This window comes from Carcharodon carcharias, chromosome 9, assembly GCF_017639515.1.
Source record: "Carcharodon carcharias isolate sCarCar2 chromosome 9, sCarCar2.pri, whole genome shotgun sequence".
Classification (NCBI taxonomy): Eukaryota; Metazoa; Chordata; class Chondrichthyes; order Lamniformes; family Lamnidae; genus Carcharodon; species Carcharodon carcharias.
Window position 1 is genome coordinate 164004031 of NC_054475.1, and position 20031 is coordinate 164024061.

Genomic DNA, 20031 nt, shown 5'->3' on the forward strand with positions numbered 1-20031 from the left:
GAGAGGTAGTCCTGTAATGAAAAAGGAAGCGTGCTAGCCTGGTAGCCAAGGAATCGCAAGTTAGTTTTGTCATGCCTTTCTTGGATATTTGAGCTGCCATTTCGGCCAGTCCATTTGAGGAAGGGTGGTACAGGGCAGTTTTCACATGAGTGATACCGTTGCGATTGATAAACCGTTGAAACTCAGCACTCGTAAATGCTGTGCCATTATCGGAAATGACTACTTCTGGTATTCTGTGAGTGGCGAAACTCTGATGTAGCTTCTCAATTGTAGCAGCTGACATTGGTGACTTCACCTCATATGCATCCAACCATTTTGAATGGGCATTGACAATGAGCAGAGACACTATTCCCAGGCAAGTCCAATGTAGTCAATGTGTAAATGCACCCAGGGTCTACCTGGCCACTCCAATGGGTGTAACGGAACTGTCGCTGGCAAATTTTGCAGTTGTTGATATTGCACACAGTGCTTTACTAAACTTTCTATTTCGCCATCTCTCCCAGGCCACCATAGATAGCTGCATGCTATGGCCTTCATTTGGAAAATTGCTGGATGGGCACTGTGAAGCTCGATTAAAAGTGGCTCCCTTCCCTTTGGAGGAACTATCACTCGTTCTCCCCACAATAAGATGCCAGCCTGGCTGGTTATTTCATGTCTTCTGTTGAGGTACGGGTTTCATTTAATCAGATTCGGGCTCCTGTGACCAATCGTGTAGCACTCTTTCTCATGCTTGAGATAGGACTGGATCCCAACTTGTCCAGTTTCTGATCTGTCAAGCACATAGCGGCGAGGAATTTAAGAAATTTAACAGTAAAACAAGTTCCTGTGGAACTGGGACGAGCTCATCATTTTCTTGTAAAGGCAAGTGGCTAAGGGCATTGGTGTTTGCGATTTGATTGCCAGGGCTGTATACGAAAGTGTATTTGTACACTGCCAGAATTAAAGCCCATCATTGTATTCTTACTGAGGCTACGGGTGCTACAGCCTTGTCCTCACTGAACAATCCTAGCAATGGTTTGTGGTCTGAAACGATTGTAAAATGGCAGTCGCGTACTTACTGGTGACATTTCCTGACACCGAAGATGATGGACAGGCCTTTTTCTATCTGAGTATCCCTTTTCCACTGTGGTGAGCGTTCTTGATATTGGCCGTTCCATGCCATTGTCCATCCGATGATTGAGCACTGCTCCCACTCCCATAAGGAGATGAGTCACATGTCAGTGCCAATTCTTTCATCTGGTTATAATGCACTAATAGTTTGGACGAGTGCAACAATTGTTTCACCTTTATGTAAGTTTCTTTCTGTGGCACCTCCGAAGACCAAAATTGTTTTTTTTTGAGTAGAGAATGCAGGGGGGGCCAGCACTGTAGACAAATTGGGTGCCCATAATAGTTGATTATTCTTAGGAATCATTAGATCTCTGAGGTATTTTTTGACGAAGCTGCCTCTCTTATGGCTTTCACTTTCTCCTCAACCGGGTGGAGACCCTGTGAGTCTACCCAATGACCCAAATAGATGATCTCCCATGATTGGAATGTTCACTTTTCTTTTTTTAAAAGCATTCAAGAAACATTTTAAGACTTCTTCGAAGTTTGCCAAATGCTCTTTTTCAGTGAATCTTGTCACCAATATATCGTCTAAATAGATTACAACCCGGGGCAGTCCCTGCAGTAAGCTTTCCATTGCTCTGTGAAAGATGACACAAGCGGAGGAGACACCGGGAGGCAAGCGTGTATATTGGTACCAGCCTTTGTGGGTATTAATTGTGACAAATTCCCATGAGGCATTATCCAACTCTAGTTTTTGACAAGCATAACTCATGTCAAGCTTTGTGTACATTGTCCCTTCTGCCAGCTTGGCATACAGGTCTTCAATTTTTGCAGTGGGGTGCCTATCTAGCTTAGCTACTTTTTTAACCATCAGTTTGTAATCTCCACACATTCAGATGCTTTGGTTGGTTTTAAGGATGGGGACTATGGGTGCTGCCCATTCTGAGAACTAAACAGGTTGTATAACGTCCAGTTTCTCTAGTCTGTTCAGTTGAAAGTCGACTTTTTCTCTCAGGGCATATGGCACTGGTCTCACCTTCATGAAGCGAGGGGTTGCTTCCGGATCCACATGAATCTTGGCCTGCAGGCCTTGGATTTTCCCCTGTCTGCCCTTGAAGACAGTAGCATACTTTCTAAGTAGCTCTGGCAGCTCACTTGCTCTCAACTGGAAAATTTCAGACCATTCTAACTTAATCTCCTTTAACCAATTTCGCCCCAGGAGACTTGGCCCTTCACCTGCTGCCACCATCAAGGGTAGCTTTGCCTATTGGCTTCCATAATGGACAGTTACTCTGCTTATGCCTTTTACTTGAATGTCTTCACCCGTGTATGTTTTTAGCTTGGCGGCTGTTTCTTCTAAACTTAATTGTTGATCACCATTATTCAGATATCTGAAGGTATGTTCCCCAATTACTGTAGTGAAAGTTCCCATGGCCACTTCCTTTCTAACAGGTTTGCCATTTACTTTCACTGTGACAAATATTGATTCTGTCTTTCCAACTTTCAGATTGAACAATGAGTAAATGTCTGAATTTGTTGTTTCAGCCTCTTCTACATTGTAGATTTCATTGGGCTCTTTACAAGCCTCTTTGAATCTTTCCTTGCATTGATCATCATACGTCCATTTCTGTGACAATAGTAGCATTCGATTTTTTTTAAAACGCCAATCACTAAAAGATTGCTTGTTTCTACCTCTATTAAAATTATTCTTTAATTTCGCTGCTAAGTTATTTTTCTTTATCCTTTGGCTGTTTGCCGCTTGTCGGCATCATCTCGCTGTGTTGCGCCTCTTTCAGCTAAGGTCTCCCACCCGATGTAGAGGACAACGCCATTTTGCGCACCCTGTATTGCTTTTGACTCTCTTGCTGCATTTTCCATGACCAGCGCTTTCTCTAGCGCCTTCTTGAAATCCAGATTCACCTCGGACAATAATCTTTTCTGGATAGAGATCTCTTTCGCACCACACACTAAACGATCTCTGACCGAGTCATTCAGACTCATACCAAACTGAATGTTCCATTAGCTGCTTCCAATTTGCCGTATAGCATGCAATTGTCTCACCTGAGCCTCTGCATTGTGAATTAAACCTGAGCCTTCAACTTGTGACTGAGAGTTTAGGTTGAAAGTTACCCTTCATAAGGTCCACCAATTCATCAAATTTCTTCAAATCTCAGGCACTGGGTGTCTTCAAACTTCGAATGAAACCATAGGTTTTGCTCTGACAAGTACTCAAAAGGATCACTCCCCTCTTCTCTTCTCCCATGATCACATTTGCTTGAAAAAAGAACATGAGGTGTTCTATGTATTGAGACCAATCAACTGTGACTGGATCAAAAGGATCAATTCTCCAGAACTGTGGCATTTTGAGAGGTGATAACTTCTTCAATTCTAATGGAGCTTGTTATTTACAATCACTGGGTGAGGTACAGCGCTGATTTCTTTTTAACTTGATTTCTTCTGTTCAATCCTGTTTTATCCTCATCACCAGTTTGTTGTGGGGTGGCAGAGTTGTATTATTAATGATAGAGCTGATCTGCAAACATTTCTTGGGTGGAATTATTAAGTTTATTTACCAAACACTCAGCAGCCACTACGCATGTGCTTTCAACTCTAACTCTATCTCCACACTGACTGCTAAGATAGCCCTCTCTACTCCCCTATTGGCTACTAAAGACCATGTGATCTTCCTTAACAAGTGTTATTTTTAAGGGAACATTACACACTAAATAAAACCATAATTATTCCAACCAAGTTTTAGCTACTTGGCCAACTATCTCTTTATCTGGTTCATTGTGAAATCTGTCTGGTCCTATTCTTGGGAATCTCCTTGGGTTCTAGAAACAGCACCTCAGTTGCTTACAAGGTCTCCTGCCATGTCTTAATGGTGACATTTGTTGGTCTCTTCCTCCCTTCTCCTGGAAAGAAGACCTGTCCCCTTACTTGGGTTGATTCCAAAGGTGTCTCAAAGTAGGCATCACTGAAGCATGGGGAGACCATTCTTCTTTTCGCTACCATTTCCCTACTTCCTTCTCTGCACTGTCCATCTTGAAGCTGTGGCTGTCTGCTGCACAGGTGCATTTAAAATTCCTGGCTGTGTGCTGCCTACCGACACCGGGACCCACCTGCCACCATTAATTGGACGGCTCCCTAGCTGGCAGCTGCTTCGTTGGCTGCTGATGTTAAAAAGCAGGGGAAGTCCCGTTGCCTGACCATGTGTGCTGGCTGCACTATCCCCACCCAACGTCATGGCCGCTGCACTAATGGAAAATTCCTGGATGATGACTCTAGCTGTTCTCTGCTCGTCTTATGCTTATGCTTGTGCATTTTTGTCTAAAATGACTGCTTGCTCTGCCTGCCAGTCATATAACACCATTAATCATTTTTTTCTTTTTCAATCAAACGACAATGCCGCCTCTTTCAGGGAGAGAAATGTGTCCGGCACTTTCTATTAGCTCAGTTATAACTTACTGTCAACCCAGTCTGTAGTTTAGCGACATCGCTGAATCAGAAGAGGCAGCTGAATCATCAAGGTGACTGAGGTGTGGGACATTGAATTGGCAGACTTTACAAATAGCTCTGAGTTGAAGGTCTAATAAGCAATGATCTGCTTGAGAAGATGAGTGGGAATTTTCTGTTTCGCCGCTAGCTTTGCTTTGATACCTCCACATCCTTCATTTTTTCTTTCACTCGGGTTTGTCACGCATCCTTATCAAGATTTTCAATGCAATTACTTTGCTTCTTTTAGTTTACAGTGTTCCTGAAACTTTTCATTCGACACTACACAGTTCTTCATAAGTTTGCAAATAGACTTTCAAAGCAAGTTGCTCCCGCTTTGGCTGTGTCGGCATCACAGACTAATATCCGTATTCCACCAACATCTGTATGGGTAGCGCCAGCTAAACCAGACATGACCTGCTGAAATGGCCGTCCCAAAAGTGAAAAATTATAATAATGCAGAGCTGCCTGTGACAGTAGTGAAATGACTGGTATTTTCCTCCATTGTTCAGAGCATTTGTAGTTATAAATGAAATGATTCTTATTTTTGCCATATTGTTACGTTATTTCAAAATCATTTGGGAAATATATTGTCATGCGTGTGTATACATGTATATCCAGAATGCCACGTCACTCATTATTGCAGTTGCCAACCCTCCAGTATTGGCCTGGAGTTCTCCAGGAATTGCAGATCAATCTCCAGGCCACTGCTTTTTGCAACCCTGGAGAAAAATGATTGGGGCATTAAAAAAAGTTGTTTCTTTAAAACATTTTCTTTGAACATTTCTTTTCACCAGATATAAAGAGATTAAAAAATGGAAGGCTGTTTGGCCTACAGTCAAGCACCATCCAACTGGGTAATGAGTCTTTTTTGCTTTCCAGTTGGCGTAGGAAGGTGGTGCGTCACAAGGATGGATGTATGTACTGAATAATGGCTGGTCCATGAGGCAAGTCTATGATGAAACATCCAGGAATACATTTAATCACAACTGGCAACCTGAAGTACTGTCAGTGTGCCAACAACAATGATGTATCATTCTACTACACACACAATAAGATCTGAAAAATATACAATACTTGTTATCCCTCTCCTTGCCTAGCTTACATTGGTTCCTTGACCCCATTATCTCTAGTTTAAAATTCTCATCCTCATATTTAAATACCTTTATTGCTGTCTCCATTCCTAACTGTAAACTCCTCTTGACCCACAACCCTGCACGGTTTCCATTAATGTGTTGTTTAGAGACCATTGTCACAGCCACAGATCCTATCCTGAATTACTTATGGACATATTGACCTTATAAGTAAGACATTTATTTTGAAAAAAAAAAGGACTGAGACTGTAAGATAACCACTTGCTGGAAAATTACTATACATGTTGTTGTCACAGGTGTCGATTACTTGACCAACTAGCTCAGAGAGAACGGAATGTCTCGCCTGAAAGGTGTGACACGGTTTACCTCAGATTGAGGCACTTCAAAGGTTTAGTAACTAATAAACTCACTCTTTCTTTGACTCTAACAGCCTGGTTAAAATTGGCTCCTTTTAAAACATAGAACACATTTGGACTTGCAAAAGGTAACCACGAGGGGAGGGATCCTTTTTTAAATTAACCTTGCTATGACCACCCGAGGGGGTTTAATAAAGCAGGGGAGGCAGTTCAACCCTCCTCACCAGGGGGCATAGAAATTTTAAGTACCTCACCCGGGGTCATAATAAATTGGGGAACTTGGCCTATGACCGATCGCGATACCATCTCCTCGCTCCAGTAGTGGCGACTGCGCCTTTGGCCCGCTCGTATCCATATTTTAGAGCTTGCTCCCCGAGCCACTCTGTTCCCCCACCTCCCTTTCCTCTTTTAAGCACCTCTTTGAAACCAGTAACAACTGTGAGGAGGCTTTTGGCTACGCTGCCTGATACCTCCATCTCTGCATCAGCTTCTGTTTTGTGTCGGAGAATTTTTGAACCTTGTATTGTTGCTGCTGTTCTTGTTATTGTTTTTGTGGTTCTTACAGTTGTATTTTCTGTTGCTGCAGTTGTTGATTGTGAAGGTGTTGTTGTGACAGTTGTTGCTGCAGTTGTTACTACAGGTGCCATTGCCACTGTTGGTGTTGGTGCAGGTGTTGTTGGTGCAGGTGCGGTTATTGCAGTATTGTTACTGCAGGAGTTGTTATTGCAGGTGTTATTACGGCACTTGTTGTTGCTGCAGGTGTTGTTACTGCTGTTGCTGCAGTTGTCGCTGCTGCAGTTGTCTTTACTGCAGGTGTGGTTACAGCAGGTCCTGCTGCAAGCTTTACTGCAGTTGTTGCTTTTACAGATGTGGTCACTGCTGTGCTGTTGCTGCAATTGTTGTTGCTGCAGTGGCTGTTGCTGCAGATGTTGTTATTATGGGCGGTAATTCTGCAGTTGCTGCTCTTCAACTGTCGTTACTGAAGTTGTTGTTGCTGCAATTGTTATTGCTGCAGGTGTTGTTGCTGCAGGTATTAATACTGCAGTTATTGTTCCTGCAGGTGCATTTACTGCAGGTGTTGTTACTGCAAGTGTTGCTGCCACAGGTGTTGGTGCTGCAGTTACAGTTGCTGCAGTTGTTGCGGCAGTTGTTGTTACTGCAGGTGTTTTTGTGGCAGGTGTTGCTGCTGCAGGTGTTGTTACTGCAGGTGTTTTTGTAGCAGGTGTTGCTGCTACAGGTGTTGTTACTGCAAGTGTTTTTGTGGCAGGTCTTGCTGCTGCAGATGTTGTTGCTGCAGTTGCTGTTGCTGCAGTTACTAATGCTGCAATTATTGTTCCCACAAGTGCATTTACTGCATGTGTGGTTACTGCAGGTGTTGTTAATGCAGCTGTTGTAACTTCAGTTGGTGGTGCTGCAGGTGTTGTTACACCAATTGTTGCTGCAGATGTTGTTGCTGCAGTTGTTATTACTGCAGGTGTCATTACTGTGGTTGATGTTACTGCAGGTGTTGCTACTGTAGATAAAAGGTTAACATCAGGAGCACCTGATACTGATGTAACTGCCAATGTAACTACAATGCACAACTACATGATTAAGTGACTGAGATCTAGTAGGAAGCAAAAGCAGAACCTCATGTAGAGAACTTAGTTTTTACTTATTCATTCATGGGATGTGGGTGTTGTTGGCTGGGCCAGCACATACTGCCCATTCCTAGTTGCCCTTGAGAAGGTGGTGGTGAGCTGCCTTCTTGAACCGCTGTAGTCCATGTGGTGTATGTACACCCACAGTGCTGTTAGGGAGGGAGTTCCAGGTTCAAGTCCCAGTGAAGGATTAGTGATATATTTCCAAGTCAGGATATTGTGCGGCTTGGAGGGAAACTTACAGGTGACGATGTTCCCGGCATCTGCTGTCCTTGTCCTTCAAGGAGGCAGAGCTCATGTGTTTGGAAGTTGTGATTGAAAGAGCATTGGGTGAATTGCTGCAGTGCAACTTGCAGATTGTACTTGCTGCTGCCATTGTGTCAATGTGGAGGGAGTGAATATTGAAGGTGGTGGATACAATGCCAATCAAGCGGGCTGCTTTATCCTGCATAGTGTCAAGCTTCTTGTTGTTGTTGGAGCTGCACTCATCCAGGCAAGTGGAGAATAGAGCAACACAGTCCTGACTTGTGCTTTGTAGATGGTGGACAGGCTTTGATGGGTCAGGGGGTGAGTTACTGTCCACAGAATTCTAACCTGCAGCCACTGTATTTATATGGCTAGTCCAATTCAGTTTCTCGTCAATGGTAATCCCCAGAATGTTGATAGTGGGGGGCTGGAGGGGTGGGGGTTGGTGTTCAGTGATGGTAATGGTGTTGAATGTCAAGGGAAGATGGTTAGATTCTCTCTTGTTGGAAATGGTCTCTTGGGAAGGTGATGCCTTCCTGAATAGTGGTATTGTTGCTGGACTAGTAATCCAGAGACCCAGGGTAATGTATTAGGGAATGTTCTGGGTTTGAATCCCACCATGGCAGATGGCAGAATTTGAATTCATAAAAATCTGGAATTAAAAGTCTAATGATGACCATGAAACCATTGTTGATAGGTGTAAAAACCCAACTCATTCACTAATGCCCTTTAGGATAGGAAATCTGCCATCCTTACAGGTGGCTGCAGACCCACAACAATGTGATTGACTCTTACATGCCCTCTGAAATGGCCTAGTAAGCCACTCAGTTGTATCAAACTGCTACAAAAAAGGAATGAAACCGAATGGACCAACTGGCATCGACATAGGCACTGGAAATGACAATGGCAATCTCAGCCCTGTAGACCCTGCAAAGTGCTCCTTACTAACACCTGGGGACTAGTGCCAAAATTGGGAGAGCTGTCATACAGATTAGTCAAAAAACAGTCTGACAAAGTCATCCTCATGGAATCATATATTACTGATAGTGTCCTAGACACCACCACCACCAATCCTGGGTATGCCCTATCCCACTGGCAGGACAGTCCCAGCAGAAGTGGCAGCACAGTGGTATATAGTTGGGAGGGGATTGCCCTGGGAGTCTTCAACATCGATTCTGGACCCCATGAAGTCTCATGGCATCAGGTTAAACATGAGCAAGGAAACCTCCTGCTGATTACAACATACCACCCTCCCTGATCTGATGAATCAGTGCTCCTCAATGTTGAACATCACTTGGAGGAAGCAGTGAGGGTGGTAAAAGCACAGAATGTACTCTGGGCGGGGGACTTCAATGTCAGCGCCACTACGGACTGAGCTGGCCGAGTCCCAAAGGACATAGCTGCTAGACTGGGTGTGCAGGACGTAGTGAAGGAACCAACAAGGGGGAAAAACATACTTAACCTCATCCTCACCAACCTGCCTGCCACAGATGCATCTGTCCATGGGGAGACGAATTCTGTCTTCACATTGAGGATACCCTTCATCGTGTTGTGTTTTCAGACAGAGCTAGCAACTGAAGACTGGGCATCAAGAGATGCTGTGGGCCATCAGCAGCAGCAGAATTGTACTCAAACACAATCTGTAGCCTCATGGTCCAGCATACCTCACACTCTACCATTACCACTAAGCCTGAGATCAACGCTGGATAAATAAAGAGTGCAGAATGGCATACCAGGAGCAGCACCAGGCATACCTAAAAATAAGGTGTCAACCTGGTGAAGCTATGAAACAGGACTACTTGCATGCCAAACAGCATAAGCAGCAAATATTAGACAGAGATAAGCAATCCGACGACCAGTGGGTCAGACCTGAGCTCTGCAGTCCTGCTACATCTATTTGTGAATGGTGGTGGACAATTAAACAACTCACTGAAGGAGGAGGCTCCACAAATATCCCCATTATGGGGGAGCCCAGTACATCAGTGCAAAAGATAAAGCTGAAGCATTTGCTACAATCTTCAGCCAAAAATGTCAAGTGGATGTTCCATCTCAGCCTCCTCTGGAGGTTCCCAGCATCACAGATGCCAGTCTTCTGGCAATTCGATTCACTCCATGTGATATCAAGAAATGGCTGAAGGTACTGGATACTGCAAAGAATATGGGCCCTGACAATATTGCAGGAATAGTACTGAAGATTTGTGCTCCAGAACTTGCTGCGCCCCGAGCTAAGCAGTTCCAGTACAGTTACAACACTGGCATCCAAACGCCTATATGGAAAATTGCCCAGATATGTCATGTACACAAAAAACATGACAAATCCAACCTGGCCCAATTACTGTCTTCTGTGTATCATTGGTATAATAATGGAAGGTGTCAACAACAGTGCTATCAAGCGGCACTTGCTTAGCAATCGCCTGCTCACTGATGTGCAGTTGGTTCTGCCAGGTCCACTCAGCTCCCGACCTCATTACAGCCTTGGTTCAAACATGGACAAAGGAGCTGAACTCCTGAGGTGAGGTGAGAGTGACTGCCGTTGACATCAAGGCAGCATTTGACTGAGTGTGGCATCAAGGAGCCCTAGCAAAACTGGAGTCAATGGGAATCAGGGGGAAAACTCTCTACTGGTTGGAATCATACCGAGCACAAAGGAAAATGGTTGTGGTTGTTGGAGGTCAATCAACTCATCAATGGCACATCACTGCAGGAGTTCCTCAGGGTAGTGTTCTTGGCCCAACCATTTTCAGCTGCTTCATCAATGACCTTCCTTCCATCATAAGGTCAGAAGTGGGGATGTTCGCTGATGATTGCACAATGTTCAGCACCATTCATGGCTCCTCAGATACTGAAGCAGTCCATGTCCAAATGTAGCAAGTTCTGGGCAATATCCAGGCTTGGGCTGACAAGTAGCAAGTATCATTCACGTCACACAGGTGCCAATGTCCATCTCCAACAACAGAGAATCTAACTATCGCACAGTGGCATTACCATCACTGAATCCCTCACTATCAACATCTTGGGGGTTACCATTGACTAGAAACTGAACTTGATTACCATATAAATACTGTGGCTACAAGAGCAGGTCAGAGGCTAGGGATCCTGCAACGAGTAACTCATCCCATGACTCCCCAAAGCCTGTCCACCATCTACAAGGCACAAGTCAGGAGTGTGACAGAATACTCCCTACTTGCCTGGATGAGTGCAACTCCAACAACACTCAAGAAGCTCAACACCATCCAGGACAAAGCAACTTGTTTGATTGACATCACATCCACAAACATTCACTCCTTCCACCACCTACACACAGTAGCAACAGTGTGTACCATCTGCAAGATTCACTGCAGGAATTCACCAATGCTCTTTCAAACCCACAACTACTGCCATCTGGAAGGACAAGGGCAGCAAATGGATGGGAACACCACCACAAGGAGGTTCCCCTCCAAGTCAGTTGCCATCCTGACTTGGAAACAAATCGCCGTTCCTTCACTGTCGCTGCGTCAAAATCCTGGAATTCACTTCCTAACAGCACTGTAGGTGTAACTATACCACATGGACTACAGCAGTTCAAGAAGGCAGCTCACCACCACCTTCTCAAGGGCAATTAGGGATGGGCTACAAATACTGACCCAGCCAGCGAAGGCCACATCCCTTGAATGAATAAAAAAAAATCATCTCCCAGCACTTGTGTGGCGCAAATGTTATTTGCCACTTGTCAGCCCAAGCCTGGATATTGTCTGAAGAGTCACAGATAGTGCTGAACATTGCGCAATCATCAGCGAACATCCCCACTTCTGACCTTATGATGGAAGGAAAGTCGTTGATGAAGCAGCTGAAGATGTTTAGGCTGAGAACACTACCCTGAGGAACTCTTACAGTGATGTCCTGGAACTGAGATGATTGATCAACAACCACAACCATCTTCCTTTGTGCTAGGTATGACTCGAACCAGCAGAGAGTTTTCCCCTGATCCCCATTGACTCCAGTTTTTCTAGGGCTCCTTGATACCAAACTCATTCAAATGCGGCCTTGATGTCAAGGGCAGTCACTCTCACCTCATTTCTTGAATTCAACTCTTTTGTCCACATTCGGACCAAAGCTGTATTGAGGTCAGGAGCTGAGTGATGCTGGCAGAAACCAAACTAAGTGACAATGAATGGGTTTTTGCTAAGCAAGTGCCACTTGATAGCTTTGTTGATTATCAAGAGTAGACTGATGGGGCAGTCATTGGCCATTGGATTTGTCCTGCTTTTTGTGTACAGGACATACCTGGGCAATTTTCCACATAGCCGGGTAGATGCCAGTATTGTAGCTGTACTGGAACAAATTGGTAAGGGGAGCGTCTATTTCTGAAGGACGCTCAGTACAGTTGAAGGAATGTTATCAGGGCTGGTAGCCTTTGAATTATCCAGCACCTTCAGCCAATTCTTGGTATCTTGTGGAGTGAATCAATTGGCTGAAGACTGGTATCTGTGACGTTGGGGACCTCCAGAGGAGGCCAAGATGAACCATCCACTCAGCACTTCTGGCTGAAGATTGTAGCAAATGCTTCAGCTTATCTTTTGCACTGATGTACTGGGCTCCTCCATCACTGAGGATGGAGATATTTGTAGAGCCTCCTCCTCCAGTGAATTGTTTAATTGCCCACCACCATTCACAACTGGATGTGGTAGGACTGCAGAGCTTAGATGTGATCTATTGGTTGTAGGATCACTTAGCTGCCTATCTCATGCTGCTTCTGCTATTTGACTGGAAGTAGTCCTATGTTGTAGCTTCACCAGGTAGACATCTCATTTTTAGGTATGCCTGGTGCTGCTTCTGGCATGTCCTCTTGCACTCTTCATTGAACCAGGGTTGATGACCTGTCTTGAAGGTGATGAAACAGTGGGGGATATGCCAGGACATGAGGCTACAGATTTCAGTTGAATACAGTTCTGCTGCTGCTGCTAATGGCTCACAAAGCCTCATAGATATCCAGTTTTGAGTTGCTGGATCTGTTCAAAACCTATCCCATTTAGCATGATGTTAGTGTCACATAACACGATGGAAAGTTTCCTCAATGTGAAGGTGGGATTTCATCTCCATGAGGATCGTGCAGTGATACTGTCTTACTGAAACTGTCATGGACAGATGCATTTTCAACAGGTGGATTTGTGAGCATGAGGTCAAGTAGGTTTTTCCCTCTTTATGGTTCCCTCCTGCCACAAAGGCAGCTATGTCCTTTAGGACTCATCCAGCTCGGTAAGCTGTGGTGCAACCGAGCCACTCTTGGTGATGGACATTGAAGTCCCCCATCCAGAGTACAGTCTGAGCCCTCGCCACCCTCATTGCTTCCTCCAAGTGATGTTCAACATGGATTAGCACTGATTTATCAGCTGAGGGAGGGTGGTGTTTGGTAATCAACAGGAGGTTTCCTCGCCCATATTTTCCCTGATGCCATGAGACTTCATGAGGTCTGGAGTCGATGTTGAGGACTCCCAGGACAACTCCCTCCTGACTGTATACCACTGTGCCACCACCTCTGCTGGGTCTGTCCTGTCGGTGGGACAGGACATATCCAAGTGGTGTCTGGGACATTATCTGTAAAATATGTTTTTGTGAGTGTGACTATGTTAGGCAGCTGCATGACTATTCTGTGGGACAGCTCTCCCAGTTTTGGCACAAGCCCCCAGGTTTTAGTAAGGAAGACTTTGCAAGTTTGACAGGGCTGTGTTTGCCATTGTCCTTTCAGGGCTTGGGTTGATACTGGGTGGTCTGTCTGGTTTCATTCCTTTTAGACTTCATATCAGCTTGATACAACTGAGTGGCTTGCTTGGCCATTTCAGAGGGCATTGAAGAGACAACAACATTGTTTTGGGTTTGGAGTTACAAGTTGGTTAGACCAGGTAAGAATAGCAGATTTCTTTCTCTAAAGAGCATTAGTCAACCAGGTGGGTTTTTAACGACAATTGACAATGTTTTCATCGTCACCCTTACCAAAACTATCTTTTAGTTCCAAATTTATTAATTGAATTTAAAATGCACAAGCTGCCATGGTGGGATTTGACCCCATGTCCCCAGATCATTAGTCTGGGCCTCTGGATTACTGGCCCAGTAATAGTGACATTACCACTATTGTACTACCTCCCCCTCTATCCTAAGACAGTGCCCTGTAATTGTAAGATAAAAGCAAAATACTGTGTATGCTGTAAATCTGAAAGACAAAGAGAGAATGCTGGAAAAGCTCAACAGGCTTGGCAGCATCTGTGGAGAGAGAAACAGAATTTCGAGTCCATATGAGAAGCTAAAGAGAAGTAGAAGTATGATGGATTTTGTACTGTTTAAGAGGTGGTGGAGCAGTTGGAACAAGATAGAAGGTCAGGGAGCTGAGCAGAGTTTGACAAAGATGTCATGGACACAAGATAAAGGAAGCGTTAATGGCAGTGGTAAAGAATAAATATGGCACTGATAGTGGCATAAAGGTAGGATATGAGAAGGTGTTAATAGCAGAACAAGGGTCAGCGCTCTATGAAAGCACAGCATAGAAACAAGTGACAGACGGCCCTGTGGGGACAGGGGGTTTGGGACAAAGCATTAAAAAATGAACAAATAAATAAAAGAGAAAAACAAAATTTAAGGCAGTAAGTAAATAAATGTATGAATGAATGAATGAATGAATGGATTTAAAGGAGTGAAGAAGAAGGAGAGAGTTCATGGTCTGAAGTTATTGAACTCAATGTTAAGTCTGGAAGGCTGAAAAGTGTCTAATCGAAAGATGAAGTGCTGTTCCTCAGGTTTGTGTTGGGCTTCACTGGAACAATGCAGCAGGCCAAGGACAGACATGTGGGCATGAAAGCAGGGTGGTGTGTTGAAATGACAAGTGACAGGAAGGTCTGGGTCATGCTTGCAGACAGACTGAAGGTGTTCTGCAAAGTGCTCACCAGTCTGTGTTTAGTCTCCCTAATTAGGGGAGACCACATTGGGAGCAGCCAATACAGTAGACCAAATTGAAGGAGATGCAAGTGAAGCTCTGCTTTACTTGAAAGGAGTGTTAGGCCCTTGGACAGTGAGAAGGGAAGAGACCATCACCCCCAAGTCCTCATCCCCTTCCCACAGCATCTCCCTATGCAATTGCAGAGGGTGCAACAGCTGCAGCATTACCTCTTCCCTCCTCACTGTCCGGGGTACTAACACTCCTTTCAGGTGAAGCAGTATAAAATCGATCATATTTCTACTTCCCTTTAGCTCTGAATAAGAGTTATATGGCCTCAAAACATTAACTGTGTTTCTCCTTCCACAGATGCTGCCAGACCTGCTGAGTTTTTCCCTCTAATTCTCGATTCCCCACGAGGGGAAATATCCTTGCAGCATCTACCCTGTCAAGCCCCCTCAGAACCTTATATATTTCAATAAGGTTACATCTTATTCTTCTCAGCTCCAATGAATGTAGTCTCAACCTCGTCCCAGGAATTAACCGAGTGAACCAAGGAGAACTCACCCCTTTCTTTTTGATTCTTACCGAAGGACCTTTCACGACCGTCTGAGAGGGCAGACAGCATCTTGGTTTAACATTTCATCTGAAGGAAGGCACCACTGACAGTGTAGAAATCTCTCAGTACTGCATCAATTTGCAGTTCACAAAGATCCCTTACTCTCAATTTCAGTAGCCTGGAATGAATTTGGAGCCTTAGAAAATTGAGAAGCAAGTTATGGCCAAATGGTTTAAAATGCTTGCATGACATTCCACCAGGCGCTGTTGAAACCAGACTTTACCCCATTTAAAATAAGCAAGCTTAACAACGGCATTAAGATATCACAAAGCAAAACCACACCCGGGGACGTGCAGCTTTCCTGTGCTATTAACTCCAGCAACCATCTCTTAAGCTCCAGCACTGAGCCCAGTCTCAGGCAAAATATGAATTTGAAAATGATACATTTTTTCTGAAATGACTGTGGTCAAGTTGTCAGGAATGTTTTATCTGATGAATGTGCCTCAATTTAATGGGAGCCACTTCAAATAATTTTGAAACTTCGATTGTCAATTTCCCCATTTGTTTTCCCATACACAAACATTAAGGGAAGCAAGAGATATGAGATATAAAACATCAGTAAGGAAACATATTTATAAAATGCCTATTTTATGATTTTAAAAAAAATCATTACATGGCTGGTAATTTTTTTATTCCACTGGCAATTATTGTGAAGTATTCACACTGTTGCTCCAAGGAAGAAAACATATTCTAGTGAAGGGCTCCAGTAATGAAAGGGAGAAACCAGACTGAATGAGAAAGATAGGCTTATGTGGGACAACGTGATTAACCCGTGACATTTATCTTCACGGTATTCAAGTGCAGCCTGTCTTTTTGAAAAGGGGAAATGCTTGGTGTGTAATAAAAATGCAGGGAACGTTGCTCAAACATTTTAACCCATTCATTTATTTTTTTTTTCAATTTTAGCCCTGATGACTGAGGCACCTTTTACAAAATGCAGAACTGCAGGAATGCTGCTTTGTCCGAGGTTCAGTATTTTACTAGACTGGAAAACGATAACAGCGTTTGTACAAAAGGTATTGACATTCTTTCGAGGAGATTCACCCACCAGAAAAAAAATACCTTATCATACCCTTTCGTCATCTTAAACATCTCAATTGGATCATCCCTTAACCTTCTCTACTCCATGGAATTTAATATGAGGTTGAAGTGTCTTTAAGAAACTCCAAATGTAATATGTTGTTATCCATTTCTTCAACAGCACCTTCCAATCCAGCAACCTGAAAGGCAAAGGCAACAGCCACATGGGAACACCATCACCTTCAAGTCGCACACCAGCCTGCCAAAGAAAGTATCAGCCGTTCCTTCACCATCGCCAGGTTCAAACCCTGGAACTTTGTCAGCACTGTGTGTGTGTGTGTACACTGTGTGTGGGTGTGTGTACACTGTGTGTGTGTGTGTGTGTGTGTGTACACTGCAGTTGTTCAATCAGAAGGCCCACTGCCACCTTTTCAAGGTGAAATTTAGGATGGGAAATAAATGCCAGCCTTGCCAGCAATGCATGCCCACACCCCGTGAATTAATTAAAAAAAAATAAATGTTTGGAATTGAATGCGCTAGTGAGAGCTCAGTCAGTTTGAAACCAGATCACTATTGGTTTAAGTAGCATCGAATGGTTCCGATCAGAATGGCAAACATCCTGTATTTGGAAACGTTTTGGTAGGCTCTGGTGCGCCAAATACTATTACAGCTTCTGGCCTTCTGAATTGCATCCTTTTCATTGCCTATTCTTACCAATTGTGGCCATTTTTCTCGGCCGTGGAACCTGAGCAAAGTTCCTCTTTAATCTTGCTCCAATTTGTTGTTTTTTTTCCCATGGTGAAATGTTCTTATCATCAAAATCTTTCCTTCGCTATTTCTTGCCTCTGCTTTGTCAGATGGATATGCTTCAAAGTGCTCCATTCAATGAATTTCCTTTAAATAGGTTTTAATAGATTTTGAAGGAAAATGAAGAGCAATTCTAGTGTTATATATTTTGAACATCACAGAATCACAGAATCACACAGTGCAGAAGAGGCCCTTCAGCCCATCGAGTCTGCACCGACACGTGAGAAACACCTGACCTACCTACCTAATCCCATTTACCAGCACTTGGCCCATAGCCTTGACTTTTGACATGGTTTTCCAATGATGAGAGAGTTCTTTCTGTGTAAGACAAATTTGCAATAACATTGAAGGTTATATTGTAATGGAATTTCCCATTTAATTTTAGATGTATTCCTAATTAAAGACCAAATGTTCAAATGAACTTGCACTTCCATTGTGCCTTTCAAGAGCTCAGGATGCATGTGGTAAAGTGAGGTACCCTGTCCCTTTAAGAGAATGCAAGTATACTGATCATGTAACAGCACGGACGAATCACTGTACAGTGCGGGCAACTTGGAACTGGAAGTCTAGTTCTGGAGGTTTCTGGGTGAGCATGTATGATTTGTCCTATGTCTGAATAAACCATCACTGTTTCTTCTTACATTAGTCTCTCCTCATTATTGATTGCAAGCAGCAATTAATGAGAACATAGGAAGGTTAGAGTAGGGTGGCCAATGAACTAATTTACCCAAGACATAAAAGTGGCGATGAGGATAAAACATTGAAAGACTCCTGAGTGTGAGTCTGCAAGATGGGTGAGTAAAGCATTGGAAAAAGCATCTGTACTTAGCTTGTCAAATAGGCGACAGTTGGCAATTGGAGCAGAAAGCAGTGCCTAGTTTAAAATAAATAAAACCCTGCAGAAACACGCTCATGGGGATCCTGCCAAAACTCAATAGGAACATGAAATCCAGCAGAGAAAAACCAACAGCTGCAGAGAGAGTGTTAAAAAAAAGTGTCTGCTCTTATAGTGGCAATACATTTAAAAGGGTAAATACATGACAAATGGCTATGGCCAGAAAATGATAAGAGACCCCAGAGTGAGGACGACTCCGCAGTAAGCCAAGCACCTAAATTCGTCATTACCTGGAAAGCCTATTGGAAGTGCAGTCCCCTTGCAGTCGTTCACGATGCCGCAGTTTGGATGTGTCGATCCATTCAAGCCCATTTCAGATGACTGGTTTCAGTATGTCGAATGCCTAGTGTTCTTTTTCACTGCTAACGACATCGCGGGGGTGGAAAAGAAGAGGCCGATTCTTTTGTCCTCATGCAGGAGCAAAACATACATGCTGATCCACAGCCTTATGCCACCTAGTGTGCCAATCTGGAAGACTTTCGACGAGTTAATAAAAATTGTATAGAGCCACCTGAGACCAAAGCCCTCAGTTACTATGCAGCGCTTCAATTTCATTTCAAGGAGGAGGAGACAATAGCTGACCATGTGGCCGTTTTAATGGCATTAACTGAGCATTGCAAATTTGGAACATCCATTAGTGATATGTTGAGAGACCAGTTGATATGCGGGATTGGAGATGAAACTATCCAAAGGTGTTTGCTAGCCGAACATGTCTGTACTTCATTAAGGCATTAGAATTAGTCATCGAGATGGAGAGCACTGTTAGAAATTCTGAAGTTGTAAAAGATACACAAATTGCCACCGTCCATCTGGTTGAGTGGGACAATCCAGCAACAAAAGACATGAAAACTTTGGATTCCATGGGAAGATGGTAAACGCTCTCTAGCTCCAGACCATTGATAAACAATGATGCTGCAGTGAAAACCCACAAAATGAATGAGAGAAATACATCCAGGCCTCCAGTGAGCGAACGGCAACTCAAACAAGTCGAGTGCTTTTTCTGCCGCCACTATGGCCACATAATGCGGCACTGCAGAGAAAGGATAAAACAACACGATAAAGGCAGAAGGAAAAATCATGAAATGTGCCTCATGGAAGAGCCAGAAGAAATAGAATCAGACATCCATCATTATATAACCTCAAAGTGGGTAGAACTGAGTCATCCAAGTAGCCATAATGATCATTGGACAATCCATTAAGGTGGAGGTTGATATGGGAGCGTTGATGTCTGTCACTGGAGAGCATATATTTAGATACCTGAATAAGGAAGCCCATCCTTTGAAGTTAGAAGTTTCAGACATGAAGCTGAGGACATACAAGGGTGAAGAAATAAATGTGAAAGGGGTACGTCAAGTCAAGGTACATTATGAGGAACAGTCTGCAAAATTATCCCATTTGTAATGTCAGGCAGGGGACTAATTTGAAACCAGAAGTGTTGCTGGAATTAAAAATGAGTAAGCAAAGACCAAACGGGAGAAGCCTGTAGAAGTGTTACACCAGGACAGAGTTCAGTCTGAAGTCAGCCTTTTTCAAAATGAAATGGAAAATCTGTTAACTAACTTTTGTACGCTACAAAATTCAATCAGCTCCCAATTTGTGGCATGAAAAAGATATGAAAAAGAAAAGGAAGAGTTAAGGAACAAATTAGCTGAGAAGGAGCATGAAATGTGATTTGCCATGAAACTATTAATGAGAATAGGAAAGAATTGGAAGAGCTGAAGCAGCAGCTGCGTAAAAGCTGTGAAGTTTTAAAGCTAGAAGGCCCTGAATTCTCAGAAGAGCTGTGGGAAAACCCAACTATTGAGCTCATTCACGTTCAGCTCGCGCCTGAGCCTAATCCAGCCAACAACAAAATTAAAGAGACAACAAGTAAATGGGTCCATGCTCCCAAGTAAAGAACATGCG

General features: G+C 43.7%; 1 protein-coding gene across 1 annotated transcript; it reads right to left on the reverse strand.

The window, feature by feature from the left end:
- Nucleotides 1-6961: 6961 nt before the first annotated feature.
- Nucleotides 6962-8011, reverse strand: LOC121282497 (keratin-associated protein 5-3-like). Its single transcript, XM_041196198.1, has 2 exons — nt 7878-8011; nt 6962-7316 (listed from the first exon to the last, which is right to left on the reverse strand). The coding sequence occupies exons 1-2, from the start codon at nt 8009-8011 to the stop codon at nt 6962-6964; spliced, it is 489 nt and encodes a 162-aa protein (XP_041052132.1).
- Nucleotides 8012-20031: the final 12020 nt, after the last annotated feature.

Excerpts from the sequence above, each read along its gene's own strand:
- LOC121282497 (XM_041196198.1), bottom strand. The coding sequence starts at position 8,011 with ATGGCAGCAGCAAGTACAATCTGCAAGTTGCACTGCAGCAATTCACCC. Across the intron at positions 7,317-7,877 it reads TGCCGGGAACATCGTCACCT|CATTAGTAACTGCAGCAACA; the intron begins GTAAGTTTCCCT and ends CAATAATTGCAG.